Source organism: Cavia porcellus, unplaced genomic scaffold (genome assembly GCF_034190915.1).
Source record: "Cavia porcellus strain 051 isolate PalLab524CR breed Dunkin Hartley unplaced genomic scaffold, mCavPor4.1 scaffold_14, whole genome shotgun sequence".
NCBI lineage: Eukaryota > Metazoa > Chordata > Mammalia > Rodentia > Caviidae > Cavia > Cavia porcellus.
The window spans coordinates 76,221,050-76,238,410 of record NW_026947497.1 but is presented as its reverse complement, the minus strand read 5'-3'; the positions used below and the strand labels follow the sequence as shown (position 1 = coordinate 76,238,410).

General features: G+C 38.9%; 1 protein-coding gene across 1 annotated transcript in view; it reads left to right on the top strand.

The window, feature by feature from the left end:
• Nucleotides 1-17,361, top strand: part of Pak2 (p21 (RAC1) activated kinase 2) — a 68,851-nt gene that overhangs the window by 37,970 nt on the left and 13,520 nt on the right. Inside the window, exons 3-10 of the mRNA XM_063224320.1 lie at nucleotides 4,749-4,849; nucleotides 5,169-5,316; nucleotides 8,398-8,429; nucleotides 9,199-9,306; nucleotides 11,220-11,352; nucleotides 13,988-14,051; nucleotides 15,636-15,684; nucleotides 16,363-16,475. Of these exons, the coding sequence (XP_063080390.1) occupies nucleotides 4,749-4,849; nucleotides 5,169-5,316; nucleotides 8,398-8,429; nucleotides 9,199-9,306; nucleotides 11,220-11,352; nucleotides 13,988-14,051; nucleotides 15,636-15,684; nucleotides 16,363-16,475 (748 nt within the window). The remainder of the gene's footprint in view (nucleotides 1-4,748; nucleotides 4,850-5,168; nucleotides 5,317-8,397; nucleotides 8,430-9,198; nucleotides 9,307-11,219; nucleotides 11,353-13,987; nucleotides 14,052-15,635; nucleotides 15,685-16,362; nucleotides 16,476-17,361) is intronic.

The window sequence follows — 17,361 nt, the reverse complement described above, 5'->3', positions numbered from 1 at the left end:
TTCAAAATAGATTTGCAAGATGGTTATGGGGATTGTTATGGGGGTTGGTGGCACATACCTGTAATTTCAGCATTTGGGAGGTTAAAGCAGGAGGATAGCCAGTTGAGGCCAGCCTGAGTTACAAAGTGAGTTCAAGGCTACCCTGAACCACATAGCAAAACCCTGTCTCAAAAAGACAAAAAGGAAAAAAGTGGGGGGAAGAGCACCTGGCTAAGCTACCAGCAGAGAAAGACATCATCTGAGCTTTGCAGAGGACAGTGTCTGTTGGGAGTGAGCCAGTTTCTCTTCTAAACACCCCAGAGGCTCAGGATTTAGAGGCACACAATGCCCTGTGTATGGGAAAGGGAGAGTGTGATAGGTAGGCTGAAAAGAGGAGGAATTAGGGGAAAATCTACATAGGAAGTGTTGGACACCCAAGCACTCCACTTTTAAACCCCCTGTAAAGCCATACAGTTAAAACCCCTATTCAGTGGGCAGTGATGGGCAAAAAATATTTGCATTTTTTCAGGAGAAATTAAACCAGAGAGGCCTTTGTTCTTTTCAGGGGAGTCAGGAAAAGTTGCAGCATCATAATAAAAACTGTAGATTCAATGAAAGTCAGCATACAGAATGCCTTTCCTCTGCCCTGCTTTCAGAATACTTGTGCCCTGACTCATAGCTCTCAAACAAGAGATTGGAAGATTTTTTTTCCTCTGGATAAACAAAACGCTTTGCAGAAAGAGTACTTTAGATATCCTGTGCCCATCCCCATCTTTAGTGAAAAAGTTACCTTATCTCTCAGTTAGTTGTTTAATACTTTTTGGTATGAGTAGGCAGTCAGCAGGGTTGCCAGACCATGGGAGAAAAACCCTTAGACATGAGAGTCCTAGACAAAAGGAGTTTTTAAAAAGAAATTTAGAAGCAGACAGTGTACGGAGAAAACTACCAAACCAGAAAAGCCAGTCAGCACACACATACTTACTGTATAATCTTCAAAGAGAGAAGATAAATTGAATCTGTGAAACAAGAAAGGACATCAAAGAGAAAGAGTGCTCAGAAAACAATTAGAAGTAATTCTTGGGAAATCAGTGTTTAAGATTACCAAAACAAGTATCAGTAAGAAAATTCTCCCAGGGAGATCAACCCTGGACAGATGGGAAATACAAGAGAAAATTACTGATAGCAAATGAATGAGGAAACTGTTCAAAGAAGTAACAGGAAAAAGTATTCCAAATCTCACAAAAAAGATTACTAGATTAAAGGGGCTCATTGAGAACCCAGCACGGTGAATGAATGATGATTATAGGCACCCTGAAACCTTACAACGCTCAGGAAAACCAGTGAGCAACAGGGACTGGATTTGCCCTCCCACCTAAAAGAACTAGGGCAGTGGGGAATACACAAAAGATTGTTTTAAGGGCTTTGGACCTCAGGCAGTGAAGTGATTCCTAAGAGAGCAGAAATAAATAAGGTTCGTCCTACCACTGCTGCACTCTCTGCTTAGAGCATTTCTAGGCTGCGGGACAGGGAGGACTCAGATCTGAGTAAAGAAAATTGCTGCTCTATAGGAGAAAAAGAAGCAAAAAGAATTAAGATGTGTTATGTGCCAGTACCAACTCCTCACAATGAGTCTACTCATTATGCATTGCACATGTGGACTAATAAAAATTGAAAAATAAATTTTAAAAAACAAAAAGCAAAACTATTCACAGAAGAACTATGTACCCTATGATCCCATTTATATAAATAGCCAGCAAATCTCGGTAAGATGGGCAGCAGATCAGTGATGGCCAAGGGCTGGGAGTGGGCAGGAGTCGAGGCTGATGCCTACACCTGGTCTTCTAGGGGTGCTGAAGCCGTTCTTGGTAGACTGTGGTTATGGTTGCACAAGCCCATGTGCACTACCACCCATTGAACTGTAAACAGGTAAACACAGTGACAAAAGAGCTAAATAAAGGGGCATCCGAAAGCAGACAGAGAAAAGCTTGATATCCAGCATCTCTGTGAGCTGTTTACAGGAAGTCCATTTTTTTACATAAAAATGTTTCTACGTGAAGTTTTTACATAAAGTTACAGTGTTTTACATTAAGCCACAAAGTGGGTTAAAATAAAGTGTGTCTGGTTCTGGGGGTGTACCTCAGTGCTAGGTAGCATGCTTGCCTAGCATGTATGTGGTCAGGGTTCTCAACACCGTGGAAAGGAGGGAGAAAATATGACAAAAAGAAACTTGGACTGGCTATATGTAAGTATCAGAAAGTTATGTTTTAGGGTTTAAAAAGTATTATCACAGACTAGGAAGATTATTTTATAATAATAGTCAAGTTAATTTATTAAGATGATACAAATAGTACTAATGGGGCCGGGCGTTATGCTCAGCAGCACAAGCACCTGCTTGGCAAGTGCGAGGTCCTGAGTTCCATCCCCGGTACCAAAAACCAAAACCAAAACAAAACAAAAAAAGTACTAAACAGCTTCAAAATGCATGACACAAAACTGCCAAGATTTCAAAATGTAGACAAATCCAGTTGTAACTAGACATTCCAATATACTTCTCGCAGTAGAGACCAGATAGAAAATTGGTAAGGAGATAAATGACTTGAACATGATTATTAACCAGTTTGACGTCATAGCTATATATAGAACATTGTATCCAAATACAGTAGAATATACATTCTTGTTAACTGCACATGAAACTTACAATTTATGTCTTTTATTTTTTTTGGTACTGGGAATGGAACTCATGACCTTGCATTTTCTAGGCAGATGCTGATACCACTGAGCTAATTCCCCAGCCCTCTAGGACAATTTCAAAAATGTAGTAAATGGGCTGGGAATACAGCTCAGTGGCATCAGCACCTGCCTAGCAAGTGCAAGGTCTTGAGTTTGATTTCTGGTACCAGTAAAACAGACAAACAAACAAACATGGTAAGTACAAGATTTAAATAATGTAAAATATATTTTGTGACCAGAATGTAATTAAATCAGAAATCAGTAACAGGGAGGTCTTTGAACATATTTGGAAAGTAAATTTAAAAGTTAAAAGCCCTTTTAGAAAGTACGTAGACAAAACTGAACGAAAATTCAAACCGTCAACATTTGTAAGATTCTGCTGAACCAGTACTTACAGGAAATTTCATAATACTATGTACCTGTATTAAAAAAAATTCATATGAATGACTTCAACTAAGCCTTCTTAATAAACTAGAAGGGACTTTCAGATGAAATCCAAAGTAGAAGGAAGGAAATACCATAAGTGAGACTAGAAATTAATGAAATGAAAGTGGGCAATGTTTAATATCAATAAACTTGATAAATCTTTAGCCAGACTGGTAGGAAAAAATAATACATGGGTTACCAGGTTGAGAGTGAGAATTCTGCCATCCCTACAGATTCAGTAGTTATTAAAAAGAGAAAGCAGGACTGGGACCAGGCATCACTCAGTGGTAGGGTGCACACTTAATGCACATGAGACCCTGAGTGGAGGGTGGGTGACAGGATGAACAGATGTGGACTAAGAAGTACAGCACCTTAAATGACATGGAAATACTTCCTAAAAGACACATGCCACCAGAGACGTGAGTGGATCTAATGATTTCCACCTTCTCTTTGGAGACTAGCTTTACCTGTATTCTTAAACCAAAGATATCACAAGATAAGAAAGCAGAACCAGGTGTGTGGTGGCACACACCGGTAAGTCCCAGCAGTTGGAATCTCAGGTGGGGAATTGCTGTGAGTTCGAGACCAGCCTGGACTACACAGCAAGCTCCTACCTCAAAAACCAGTGCACAATACAAAGCAGACATCTCATGAGCCCTTCATGAACATAGCTGTGAAAGTGTTAGCAGAATTTTTGTAACTGGAATCTAACAGTGGATCAGAGTAATACATCATGACTAAGTGAATTTCATTTGAGAAGTGCAAGGTTAGTTTTTACATTTGAGAATCACTGTAATTCTCTATTGGAACAAATAGAAATGATAAACCATGTGTTCATTTTGATAAATCTATAAAAAACTTAACAATCCAATATTCATTTCTGACATCTAACATTACAATTCACCTTACAATTCACATTAAACCTAATGGTTTTAAAAGAACTTTTAAACTCATAGATCAGTAAAAACTAAAAAAAAATTTCCCTTACCTCTATTACTCAACCGTATACTAGAGATTCTAGCCACAATTAAGAAAAAAGAAATAAATAAAATGAATCCAGATTGGGAAAAAATAAACTTGTCTTTACTCACCAGCAACATGTTTGAGTTTTTATTGAAAATCCTTCAGCGTCTGCCGTTAAGGGTTTAGAATAGGAGATCGATATTTAAGAATCAGTTACAGCCCGGTGTGTTGGGACTTGCCTGTAATTCCAGCTACACGAGAGGCAGAGGTAGAAGGATCACAAGTTGAAGGATAGCCTGGGCAACTTGGCAAGACTTGTCTCAAAATAAAAAGGGGTAGTGCTATAGCTCAGTGGTAGAATGCTGCCTAGCGTGGATAAGGCCCTGGGTTCATCCCCCATCATTGGAAAACTACAACCAAAAAAAAATCGAGTGTTTTCCTATGTCAGCAACGAGTGACTGAAATTAGTTTGTTATTTTGTTTTTGTCCCAGTGCTGGAGAGTGAGCACTGCTCTCCTTCATTTGCCAGTTTTCTCTCAGTCCAGATATTTGCAGGAAGTCTGATTTGTACAATAACTTTATTTCTACTCTGAGGAGAAATACATACGATTAAAAGTGCCTATATTAACCTTATTTTCTTAATGCTCTAGGAAGTAGAAAGAAAGAAAAAGAGCGGCCAGAAATTTCTCCTCCGTCTGATTTTGAGCACACCATCCATGTTGGGTTTGATGCTGTTACTGGAGAATTTACTGTAAGTTTTTTTGGTTGGAATTTATTTACGGCATTAAAACACTGCCAAGGCATTTTCTTCAGTATTAAGTTTGACATTTTCTGTCCATGTCTTGTCAGTTTACTTTTTTTTCCTTGCTTTTCGTAAAAGTTTTAGTGACTGGAGAGAGTTGAGCCTGTTAATTACAATCATACAGAATAGACATAGAAAAATATTTTAGAAAACCAGACCTGTTAGGATTCAGTCAATGGTGTGTACTGGTTTGTTTTATGTATTTTATGATGTACCTCCGAAAATGACAGCCATTCACCCTGCGCCTGCATCTGGCTTCTCTCACCAGGGCATGCCGGAGCAGTGGGCTCGCTTGCTGCAGACTTCCAACATCACCAAGCTGGAGCAGAAGAAGAACCCGCAGGCCGTGCTGGATGTGCTCAAGTTCTACGACTCCAACACGGTGAAGCAGAAGTACCTGAGTTTCACTCCTCCGGGTACGCCGTCAGATCTGATGAAGGGCTGGACAGAGCTGCTCTGATACTAAGCTGCCCCAGCCCTTATTATTATGACTATTATTATTAATTTTAAGGTGCTAAGTCATTAAGTTGCTCATTTGGCCAGTCCGGGCTCAAACTCACAGTCCTTGTGCCTCAGCCTCCCAGAGTGCTGGGATCATAGATGTATGCCCCACACTCCGCTAGAGTTAGCTTTTGAAAATTCAATCAAGATGGATGCTACCCTTAAATTGAAGTCTGGGGGTTGTATTAATCCCAGATTTACTAGAAATGGGATGCATGAGTATTTTGACTTTTTGGTTTTTCTTACTGCTTGTAGCAATAAAAGGAAAATATATAGATTTATGGATAAGTTCATGATAAGGATATATTGTTAGTGGGATAGAAGGAAGATTATTTTACTACAGACTTAATGTTTTTCTAATCAAAAATTGAAATTATCAAATACATAAATACATAAAAATAAGCATTGTAACTAAAAAGATTTATACTTCAGAATTGGAATTCATCAGATAAGAATTAGAATATAGTTGACTTTATTGTTTTGAGGTTTTTTTAAATTAAACTAGTTGAATTTAAAAAATAACCAGGTATGGTGATGCATGTTTATAACCCAGCACTCTGGGAGGCTGAGGCAGGAGGTTCACATATTCAGGCCTTGGTATAGGTAATTTATTATTTATGTATTTTATTTATTTATTTTTTTTAGGCACAGTCCTGTTGTGTAGTTCAGGCCGGCTTTGAATTCACTGTGTGGCTTAGGCCAACTCAAACTTGTAACAGCCTCAGCCTCCATCGGGGTAGGATGAGGCTGCACCACCATGCCTGACCTGATGTCAGTCATGAATTCAAGGCTAGCCTGTACTCCACAGTGAGGAGGTATCAGAAAAAGCCAAAAAAAAAAAGGGAAGGGGGGAAGGAAATTCATTTCTTTTCTGTTTTCTAGGGTCCTCCCTCCTCTGCAGCAGCAGGAATTTGAATTTAGGAACTTTGCCCTGAGCTACATTCTCAGCCCTTTTTGTAAATTTTGAGACTGACCCTTCCTTAATTTGAGCCCAGGCTAGGCTCTTGCCAGGCTGGGGATTTAGCTCAGCAGCTCAGAGTGCTTGCCTGGTAAACTCGAGGTCGTGATTTCGATACCTGCTACCAAAAATAAGGATGTAATCTTCTTGCCCCAGCCTACCAGAGTGTTGAGATTACAAGGGGACATTCGCCCCCATTTTGTTGAAATTACCGTCAGTATCAAGTCCCCACTTGGATTTGGTTGAGAGATATTTTGAATATCTTTTCAGATTCAGGCTTCCCTTTCTTAGGTGGTTATTCTCTTTTTTTTCTGTTTTGTTGTTGTTAAACCAAGACATTTGTCCTGTGTCTCCTAGTATGGATTTTGTTAGTTACATTCCCAGGGATTCATTAATTTTTTTTCCCCTGGTAGAGAAATTTATATATGTAGTTTTTAAAAATGATGTAATTAAGCAAGGTGTAGAGATGCATGCTTGGTGTAATTCTGTCACGCTGAAGGCTGAGGCAGGAGGATCACCAGGTCAAGAGTAGTTTGGGCAGTTTACCAAGTAGTGACATTCTGCCTTAAAATTTTAAAAACTTTTAAAAGTCCATGGTTGTAATTTAGTGCAGAAGCTCTGGGTTCATTCCTTAGTACCAGTCAACTCCTGTCTCCCAGAAAACTAAACCAAAGTTATACATGTAACTATATTTGCATCCTCACATTAAAAAGGAAGAAGTGGAGACTCTTTGCAAATGATCCTGACCTCTTTTAGGTACATTCTAATTTTTGTAAATTAGTAATCATTTTTAAAACAAGCACAGCTTAACCAGAAAAACGAAAGATTCTTTTCATCCAATGTAAATATACTAAAACCTCTAGCATTTGAAAATGAAAAATTAAGTTAGGCCAAACATTTTACTTTGCCTGGCATACCGGCAAATGCCTGTGAACTGAGCACCTGGGAAGCTGAGACAGGAGGACGGTGAGTTTGAGGCCAGCCTCTGGGGGCACATAACAAATTTTAGGCCTTCCTGGAACATAATGAGACCCTGTCTCAAAAAACACAATAAGGATTTTACTTTGTACAATTGTTAGTTGAATGATAGCTTAGTAGATAATTCTCTGGAGAAAGTATGTTTTTTGTATTAAAAGTTTATTGGTAAGCTGGGCCGTGGTGGCTCACACCTATAATCCCAGCGCTCGGGAGGCTGAGGTGGGAGGATCGTTTCGAGTTCAAGACCAGCCTGGGCTACAAAGTGAGCTCAAGGCCTGTCCGAACTACATAATGAGACCCCATCTCAAAAAAAAGACCAAAAAAAAAAAAAAAGAAACTTTATTGGTACATTTTAGGTATACATAATGAGCACATTTATCATAAGAAAATTTATGTTTGTCCATGATACTGAGGAAAAAAATTTTTTTTTTTTGGTACCGCAAATCGAACTCACGACCTCACACTTGCTGGACTGGTGCTGTACCACTGAGCTATATTCCCGGCCCTGAGAAAATATCTTGAGCAGTGAATGTTTTGTCTTAATAAATGCAGTTGAGGGGGCTGGGGATTTAGCTCAGCGGCATAAGCGCCGGCCTTGAAAGCAGGCAGTCGTGAGTTCAATCCCTGGTACCGATAAAAACGAAAAAGCCAAAAAAAAAAAAAAAAAAAAAAAAAAAAAAAATAAATGCAGTTGACAGATAACTTCAATTAAATTTTAGTAATTTTGAGGTATAAATTACACAGTGTCACCTATGATGAGTATAATTCAATGATTTTTAATAAATTTATGGAGCTTCAGTAAGATTTGAGAGTCATTAACTTAGCCTTGTACAAGTTCCTACATAAATACTGGTATTTCCATCTTAATGAAGAGATTATTCGAGACAAAATGACATAAAACTTGAATTGGGTGGTGGGAGTAAAGCACCTGCCCCTCGCGCTGGGTTTAATCCCTGGTACTGCTCCCCTCCCCCAGAAATGAGCTTCCTTTAATTTTTGTTTGCTTTTGTTATGTAAAGTTTTCTTTCTTGATTAACATTCTTTTCTGTTTCGTATTCAGAGAAAGATGGCTTCCCTTCAGGAACACAAGCAGTAAGTGAATAATTTATTGTTGCTTTAGTTCTAGTTTAGGTTACCCAGAGCAGGTTTCAATTTTTATTTTGCTTTATAAGATTACATTCAACCGTGGGAAAGTAAATACTTAATTTTTATTTATTTATTTATTTATTTATTTATTTATTAGCTAGCTGGAGAAGCCATAATTAGAATTTCCTTGATATTTAAAGTGGTTAACATTTATAATGACCTCTGGAGCAGGTTAGCTACTTCTGGGAATGTTTCCTTACACAACTGTGACTAGAGGATTTGCCTGCCTATACCTGGGGCCCGTATCCTCCATCCTGTGCTATCCTACTGAACACAGCCTAGGGGAATAGCCCCACATTGAAACTCACCAGCTCTCGATTGTTTACTTTTAGATTACTGTGTATGTTTGGGGTGTTTTGTTTTGTTTTGTTTTTCCAGTACTAGGGATTGAACTCACTACCTCGCGCCTGCCAGGCAGGCGCTTATGCCACAGAGCTAAATCCTCAGCCCTGTGTGCATGTGTAAAGGCATAAATAGTACTGAAGCATGTTTGATGTGTCATATACATTTATTTCATAAGCTTATTTTTCCCTAGTTCATAAAATCACTTTTACTTTTTAATTATTATATAAGAACCAGTTATATTTAATCATTTTAAGTGAGCTATTGAAATAAACTTAAAAATATGTTTAAAAAAGACCAACATAGAGATTGTCGTATTTTAACCTTATCATTGTACTGGTGTTTCTCCTTCACCTTGCCCTTGTGAACACAGCTGAATGCCAAGAGCTCAGAAACGTCAGCAGTGGTGACCGAGGAAGATGACGATGATGAAGAGGCTGCTCCTCCCGTCATTGCCCCTCGCCCCGATCACACGAAATCAGTGAGTGTGTGGCTCTCCAAATTTAAAACTTTGATCTTTCTTGTGTTATCTATTTTGTCTCTCTCTCTTTTTTTTTTTTTTTTTTTTTTTTTTTTGTCTTTTTCTTTTTTTTCGGTACTGGGGATCGAGCTCTCGACTGCCTGCTTGCGAGGCAGGTGCTTATGCCCCTGAGCTAAACCTCTAGCCCCCTTTGTCTCTCATTTTACATTTCTTTCAAAGCTATGACGTCTGTCATGGGGCAATTGAGAGTGAAATTCCAAGGGAAAAATTTTAACAATAGTGATCTCAGAGCAGCTAATAAGAGAGGCTGAGAGGGCTCTGAGGATGGCTGTGGGCAGTTTGCTCTGCAGACTGCTGATTTGAATTGAAATTTATTTTGTGTGAAACTGGCTATGAAAATTAAGAAGAAAATCCACTAATAAGGTTTAATTCAACACTAAGGTTTCTATCTTTTGCATTTTATCTCTTATAGTAGAAACATTTCTAAACTGTGCACATTTTGTTTTGTTTTGCTGTTTTTTTTTAATTTTAAAGAGGATAAAACAAAACCAATCAAAACAAACTAGTGTAAGAGATACAGGACTTCTGATTTAAAAAAAAGAGATACAGGACTTCAAAACATTGTAAAATCAATAATAGTTACCATAATGCCTCTTAGTATCTTCAGAATAGCTGCAGGTAACTTTGGACATAGTAAAAATCAAACAGAACAGAATAGAATAGAAACAATCAAAGCAAAACAATGAATGCAGTAACGGACTTCAAAACAAGCCAATAGTAAATCCAAAATTGCTACCATAATATTTCTTATATCTTTGAAATAGCTGCTCCTGCCATCGGATTTGACATAAACAAAACAAAAGAGAGTAAAACCCAACCCAATAAAACAATGGAAACACTATAGGACTTCCAAATCAAGACCCTAGGGAATCAGCAACTGCTGCAACCCTCAGAAGGAGATCCCCCCAGATGCCACACTGCACACTGCTATCCTCTGAACCCATGATCAGACCCTGGCCCTAGCCCTGCAATGTTAGTGAAACACCAAAGTACCACAGGCGTCCAACTGCATTTCACTGCCATAGCTATCATCACAGCCTGTGTTTCTCCAGATAAGCTGGTTGCTTATGGTGAGGGTGAGGGGTGGTGCTTCTTGTTTGCCAGCCTGAGTGCTAGAAGGGGCTCTTGGGTCTGGCTTTTCCAGTCTGGTGGCAGCCCACCCATGACACTGGTTCCCAGACTGGTCTTACTTGGTGATGTGGCCTTGTTTTCTCTACTCCGGGTCCACGAATGGCGCTGACTCGTAGGAGAGAGGCTGGGGTCTGTCTGTCCAAGTCTGACAGCAGCCCATGCAGGTGTTGTTCCCAAATTTGCTTGCTTGCTGGTGTGGCCTTCTTTTCTCTACCCCTGTATGTGAATGGCCAGCTGTGTACATTTTGCTACATTATTATCTTTTATTAACATGCTATTTTAGATTGCCACAAATCTCATTCATGGGCCTGCTGTTTTGCTAGACAAAAGTTTTAAAAATACGCGCATCTGTGCCAAAGAATAATGCTTCATATTTATTCTTAGTTACTTTTTTTTTTTTTTTTTGATACCAGGGATTGTACTCATGACCTCGTGCTTGCCAGGCAGGAGTTTATACCACTGAGCTAAATCCCCAGCCCTAGTTACATTCTTTAATAGCCTAAATCTGTTGTTCCTGTCCTGTAGAACAATGGGAGAGAGAACTTAGTTTTCGGTATAAATGGAAGAACTGAGTGGAGTCCAGGGAGACTGAGAGCTCCTGGGAGGAGGGGGCGGGCAGTGGAGAGCCAGCCTGGTGTGGGCAGGTATCACAAAACATCCGGCAAGAAAAACAGCTCTGAGAATACTTTGCTCAGATCTCAGTAATTACTGTATTTCTGCAGATTTACACACGCTCTGTGATTGACCCCATTCCTGCCCCAGCGGGTGATTCTCACGTAGATGGTGGGGCCAAGTCTACAGACAAACAAAAAAAGAAGACCAAGATGACAGATGAAGAGATTATGGAGAAATTAAGTATGTTATCTTCATTTTACATTATTTGTAAATTAACAGCTCTTGAAACTGTTCCCCAGCACTAAAAAACAATAAAAAAGACCCCAGTGGATTTTTAAATTTATGCCTTACATTTTTACTTAATGCAGAAGAAAAAAAATTGTTTCTTTTCTGGGGGTTTGTTGAGGCAAGGTTTCACTATGTAGTACAAGCTGGCGTTGAATTTCTTTATGTGTCCCAAGCTGACTTGGAACTCACAGACCCTCCTGTGTCAGCCTCCCTCGAAGGGTGCACTGCAGGCGTGTACCACCACATCCAGCAAAAATTGTTTTCTTAAAGGAATAGTAATTTTAATTAAAATGCAGTGAAATCAAAGTAACACTCTTCTCATGTACATTTAAAAGATACTATGTTATAGCTAGTGAAGTCAGCCCATTTGAGAGGGGTGCTTTTTCCCTCATAAGCCAGATCTAAAAGACATGGTCAGGAATTTTATCAAAGAAGACCTGTGTATTTATGTATACCCATATCTCTTATTGGGCATCTACAAAAAAACAGCCCTAAATAACTAAACAAAATGAGGTGTAGATACATGTAGGCATAAAACTTATTCCAGAATGAGATTTTTTTTGTCTTTCATTTAACTCATAATCTGTCATTTACTTGGATCAAACATTATGAGTAAGATAAACGGCCAGGGGAAGAATAGCAGTGATGTCTGATGACGTGTCATCGCTGTTGTGGTGTTAAAGATTGCTGACTGAGAGCTGGATGTGGTGGCTCATGCCTGTAATCCCAGCACTCGGGAGGCTGAGGTGGGAGGATTGTTGAGAGTTAGAGACCAGCCTGGGCTACAAAGTGAGCTCAAGGCCAGCCTGAACTGCATAGTGAGACCCTGTCTCAAAAAAGAGACACACACAAAAAAGATTGCTGACTGGCTGGGCTTGGTGGCACATGCCTATAATCTCAGTACTTGGGAGGCTGAGGCAGGAAAATTGCATTTCTAGGCCAGCTTGAGCTACAAAACAAGACCCTGCTTTAAAAAACAAAAATCATAAATCAAAAAACTAAACACTAGAGGCTGGGGATTTAGCTCAGCGGCATAAGTGCCTGCCTTGCAAGCAGGCAGTCGTGAGTTCGATCCCCAGTACCAATAAAAAGGAAAAAGACCAAAAAAAAAAAAAAAAAAAAAAAAAAACAAAACTAAACACTGACCACTGACCCAACAAGGTCAAGGAAAATTACTTAGTAGATGGATTTTTTTAAACATTTATATCCTCTAAATTTATTTGCTCCTGATGCCTCAGTGCTTTCAAGTATAAACCTGCTTTCACTCTCTTGATAGATAGATAGGGAGGTAGATAGAAAGAAAGAAAATTTCTTCTCTTAGAGCTGATAGTTTTTAAAAATCAGTAAGAACAGTTGTTAGTTGTAACCTTTAGCTATCATATTTCCTATCTTTGTTGATACTCTTTTGTTCTCTTTTAATTTTTTCTTAGGCCTTTGAAAGGCAGAGGTTTGAGACAGGGGCTCATTATATAGTCCAGTGTGTCCTTAAACCATTCCTGGGACCATTAGCTTGCTGCATTTATTTATTTACTTACTGTCATTTTGAGATAGGTCTCACTCTGCAATCAGTTGTTTTGTTTTTGAGACAGGGTCTCATGCAGTTGTAGGTGGGCCTTGTACTCACTTTGCAGCCCAGGCTGGTCACTTGCAGGCATGCTCCTGCCTCAGCTCATGAGTGTTGGGATTACTGGTGTGCATCACCATGCCTGGCTTCATTAGCTTCTTGATTTGAGCTTAACTGGCTAATTTGATAGATTTATGTGAGGCCCGTTGACCTATCTCTTATCTTTTTTTACCTTAACCAAATGAAAATGAGTGCGATTTTCTCATGTTTTGATTTGCTGGTATTAAAAATCTGGTATTTAGGATCTAGCCTTCTAATTTTAAAACCTGTTTTCTTAGTGATGACTTTTAAAGTGGAGTAGCTGGGCATGGTGGCTCATACCTGTAATCCCAGCACTTTCAGAGGCTGAGGTAGGAGGATAACGTGGCTCAGCCTGGGCAGAGTAGTAACTAGTGAAACTATCTCTGTAGAAAGGACAGAGGATGTGCAAAGCCCCTCTGGTTCAGTCTCCAGTGCTGCAATCAGTCTGTCAAATAATCTTTGTAGTCTTAAGTGACTTCCTAAATGTACTGACAGAAGATACATTTTAACAATCAGAAAAGCCATTTAGGGGCTATTCATTTGAATATAATTTATTTCTGACACCAAGTAGTGCCATAAGTTATCACTAGTGGAAATCATTCACTGCAGTAGAAAAGCAGAACAACCAGTTCCCCAGGAGTTGCCTGTTGTAGAGCAGTGGATCCTGAATCTTGAGAACTTCATTAGTCTCACATAGGCTGAGCGCCTGACTTTCATATTTCATTGTTTTTGAGAACATGATTAATTGGGAGATCTAACATAATGGAAATAATGTTTCTGGTGACTTTTTTTCTTTTATTATGTTTCTTCAATGTTTTGTGTCTAAAAAATTGTATTTGAAAACTATTGTTAAGGTTTGTAGAGTTTATTAAAGGAATAATGATGTCAAGATTACTTTACGTTTAACGTTCTTTACTGACTTCCTATTTTTGTTTAAAATAGGAACTATTGTGAGCATAGGTGACCCTAAGAAGAAGTATACGAGATATGAAAAAATTGGACAGGGGTAAGTGTGACTGATAAAATATTCAGTACTGCCTGAGCTGATAGCATGCTCTTTTTTTCCACTGACACTGAGCATTGACTGCAAAATCTATGCTTGGCACCCTGGAAGTTTATGTAAAAGCATAATGTGACTTGTTTCTAGATGCTGTTTAAGAACTTTATTAGTGAGGATATAGCTCAGTGATGCAGTGTTTGCTTGGTAAGTGTGAAGTTGTGAGTTTGATTCCTAGTACAAAAAGAAAGGCCAGGAATACAGCTCAGTGGCACAGTACCTACCTGGCAAGCACAAGGTTGAGTTTGATCCAAGTGTTACCAGTTAACAGTGTATTAGTGTTTCCTCTTAAATGTTATTTCCTATAGGTGGTAAGGGGTAGCTAGATGAAGAAATTACCTATAACATATATTTAGAAGAGAATAAAAATATTTATTGTAGGATTATAGGCAATAAAAACATGCATTTTTCAGCATTGAAAAAGATTATATTGAGTATTTTTAATAGTTAAATTCATTCCAAGCACTGGCTTTAAAATCACCTTAATACTTTTGAGCATGATAATGGATATATTGACTCGCAAATGATAATAAATGAGCAAGAATAATACTTGTGTATCTAGATAACCATTACAGGGCCAGAGATTTAGCTCAGCAACATAAACATCTGCCTGGCAAGCGTGAGATCATGAGTTAGATTCCTGAAACCAGGAAAAAAGAAAAAGAAAAAAGATAACCATTACAAATGGCAGAGAAATGCAAAAAATGCAAATGGCAGAGAAATGCATAAAATAAGACTACATGGGATTTAAAAATTAGGCCAAATATAGTCTATTGAGATTTTTACCTTTGTGGATAGAAGCAGGAAATGCACAGAATTGATGCACATTGAATATAGGATGCACATCAAATACAGACCTCCCTTGGGGAGGAGGGTACGGGGGACAGCCATGCAGCGGACCCTCAAACTTACTTGTGGTTCTCTGTTTCTTAAGCAGGGAAATGTTATTTATGAGTGCATATTATGTTTTTCTTTGAACTTTTTTTACCTACATTTTTTGTAGGACTGGTATTTTGGGCACAAGGATTGCTTATTTTTCTTTTTTTTTTTTTTGCGGGGATCAAACTTACGACCTCGCACTTGCCAGGCAGGCGCTTATGCCGCTGAGCTAAATCCCCAGCAAAGGCTTAAGTGTTCACATTTTTTTTTTTTTTTTTTTTGGTACCAGCGATCAAACTCACAACCTCAGACTTGCCAGGCAGGCACTTAAGCCATTGAGCTAAATCCCCAGCCCATTTTTCTCCTTTTGTTTTCACTTTTATTTCTCTTAGAAGTCCTTTTTTAGTTGCTTGAATTGTAAAGTCTTTGTTTTGAAACTAGGTCTCTCCATAGTCCAGGTTGACTTTGAACTCATTGCATGTACCAGGCTGGCCTCAAATGCATCGTGGTCCTCCTGCCTCAGCCTCTCAGCCGCTGGGATTATTGGCTTGTGCCACCACACTTGGCTTCATATTGTAAAATCTTTGGATGTTGTAAATGATAATGGTTTAGAATCTTTAACTCTGATTGTGTCTTTTCTCCTTTCTTCCCTAGGGCCTCTGGTACAGTTTTCACTGCTACTGATGTGGCACTGGGGCAGGAGGTAATTACAACTACCTACCTTTGTACTGTGGATGTTACCATTTGCATTTCTTACAAAACAAAATAAGTACTTAATAGAAATCTGTTTAGTTGAATATGTTGCAAGAATTAAGGTATGAAATTTTGTAGCATTTCTCATATTAAGGGAACCAAAGATACGGGCATGGTGGCACAAATCACTAACTCCAGGACTCGGAAGGCTGAGGCAGAAAGATGGAAGTTCAAGCCTAGCCTGGGTAGTTTAGCTACTTTTTGAGATGGAATCTTATGCCACCTCATCACAAAAAGCTGAAAGCTAAAAAACAGCTGGGGATAATAGTGCAAAGACGCTGAGTTTAGCTCCCAGCACTAAAAAAGGGAGAAGAGACAAAGGAGTTATGAGTCTACTATCATAAACTAAAAAGTATTTTAAACAATTGTCCCCTATTTAGAAGAAGAGGAGGATTAATTGCTGATACTAGAATGATCTTTGATGGGTTAATTTGAGAAGTCTGAATGTATTTCAGCACTGTACATTTCAGAACCTTGCACATAAGCAGTGGCGGGTAGAAGTCCTCTTTGTGAACTGTTTGCAATCTCCTTGTATAATACAGTATATGCACAAAAATTATGAACTGATTAGTATTTCAAACTTCCTAGGAAAAATGTTCTGATTTTTAAAATTCTGTTTCCATTATAGGTCGCTATCAAACAGATTAACTTACAGAAACAGCCCAAAAAGGAATTGATCATTAATGAGATTATGGTGATGAAAGAATTAAAGAACCCCAACATAGTTAACTTCTTGGACAGGTATTTATATTTTTTAAATATTAGGATAAAAACATAGAAATTTGTGGTTTCATAGTTTTGATAGAGATTAGCCACATTAGAGTATATCTTGGTTACTTTTCTCTCATTACTGAGACAAAATATCTGACTCCCAAAATTAAGGGAGGAAAGGTTTATTTAGCTCACAATTGTAGTTTTTTGTTTTGTTTTGTTACCGAGGATTGAACTCACGACCTCGTGCTTGCCATGCAGGCGCTTGTGCCACTGAGCTAAATCCGCAACCCTAGTTGTAGCAGTTTGAGTCTGTAGTAGCTGGCTTCAAGGTAGGGTGGCATGAAAGAGGGGCAACAGTTCATGGCGGCAGAAAACAGCAAAACCAAGAGCAAAAATGGCAAAACAGGTCTCTTTCTGTCCCTTGTATTGTATCTGATCTCCTGGGAGTAGGGTGGTGCCAGTCCATTCAGTGCAGTGATCCCACAATCACCTTGCCTCAATCCCAGCATCCTTAATCTCAGCACCGAACCATGTAGATCAGCAACTTCTGAAAAAGCCTGCCTTTATGACTACATGAGTCTTTGGGGGGACATCTCTAGTCATAGCTGTAACAGAGTAGAATGTCATTATTGAGAAGTAAATGAAGGAGGGATAAAACAGCACATTGCAGTGTAGAAGATCCTTTTTCTCCAAGAATATCATTGGCAAGTGAGAAGGCAGGAAATGAAAGATGTTGTGGCTGGTCCCTGCGTGCAGTGCAAATAACAGAAGCAGGCATGGTAAGGAATGATTTTGCTGAGATTTGTGCTTGGCCCACTGTTGTGACTAGCCACAGATTTCTTAAACTTTTATAGTAGTTTTTATTTTATTTATTTTTTGGTACCAGGAATTGAACTCATGATCTTGTGCTTGC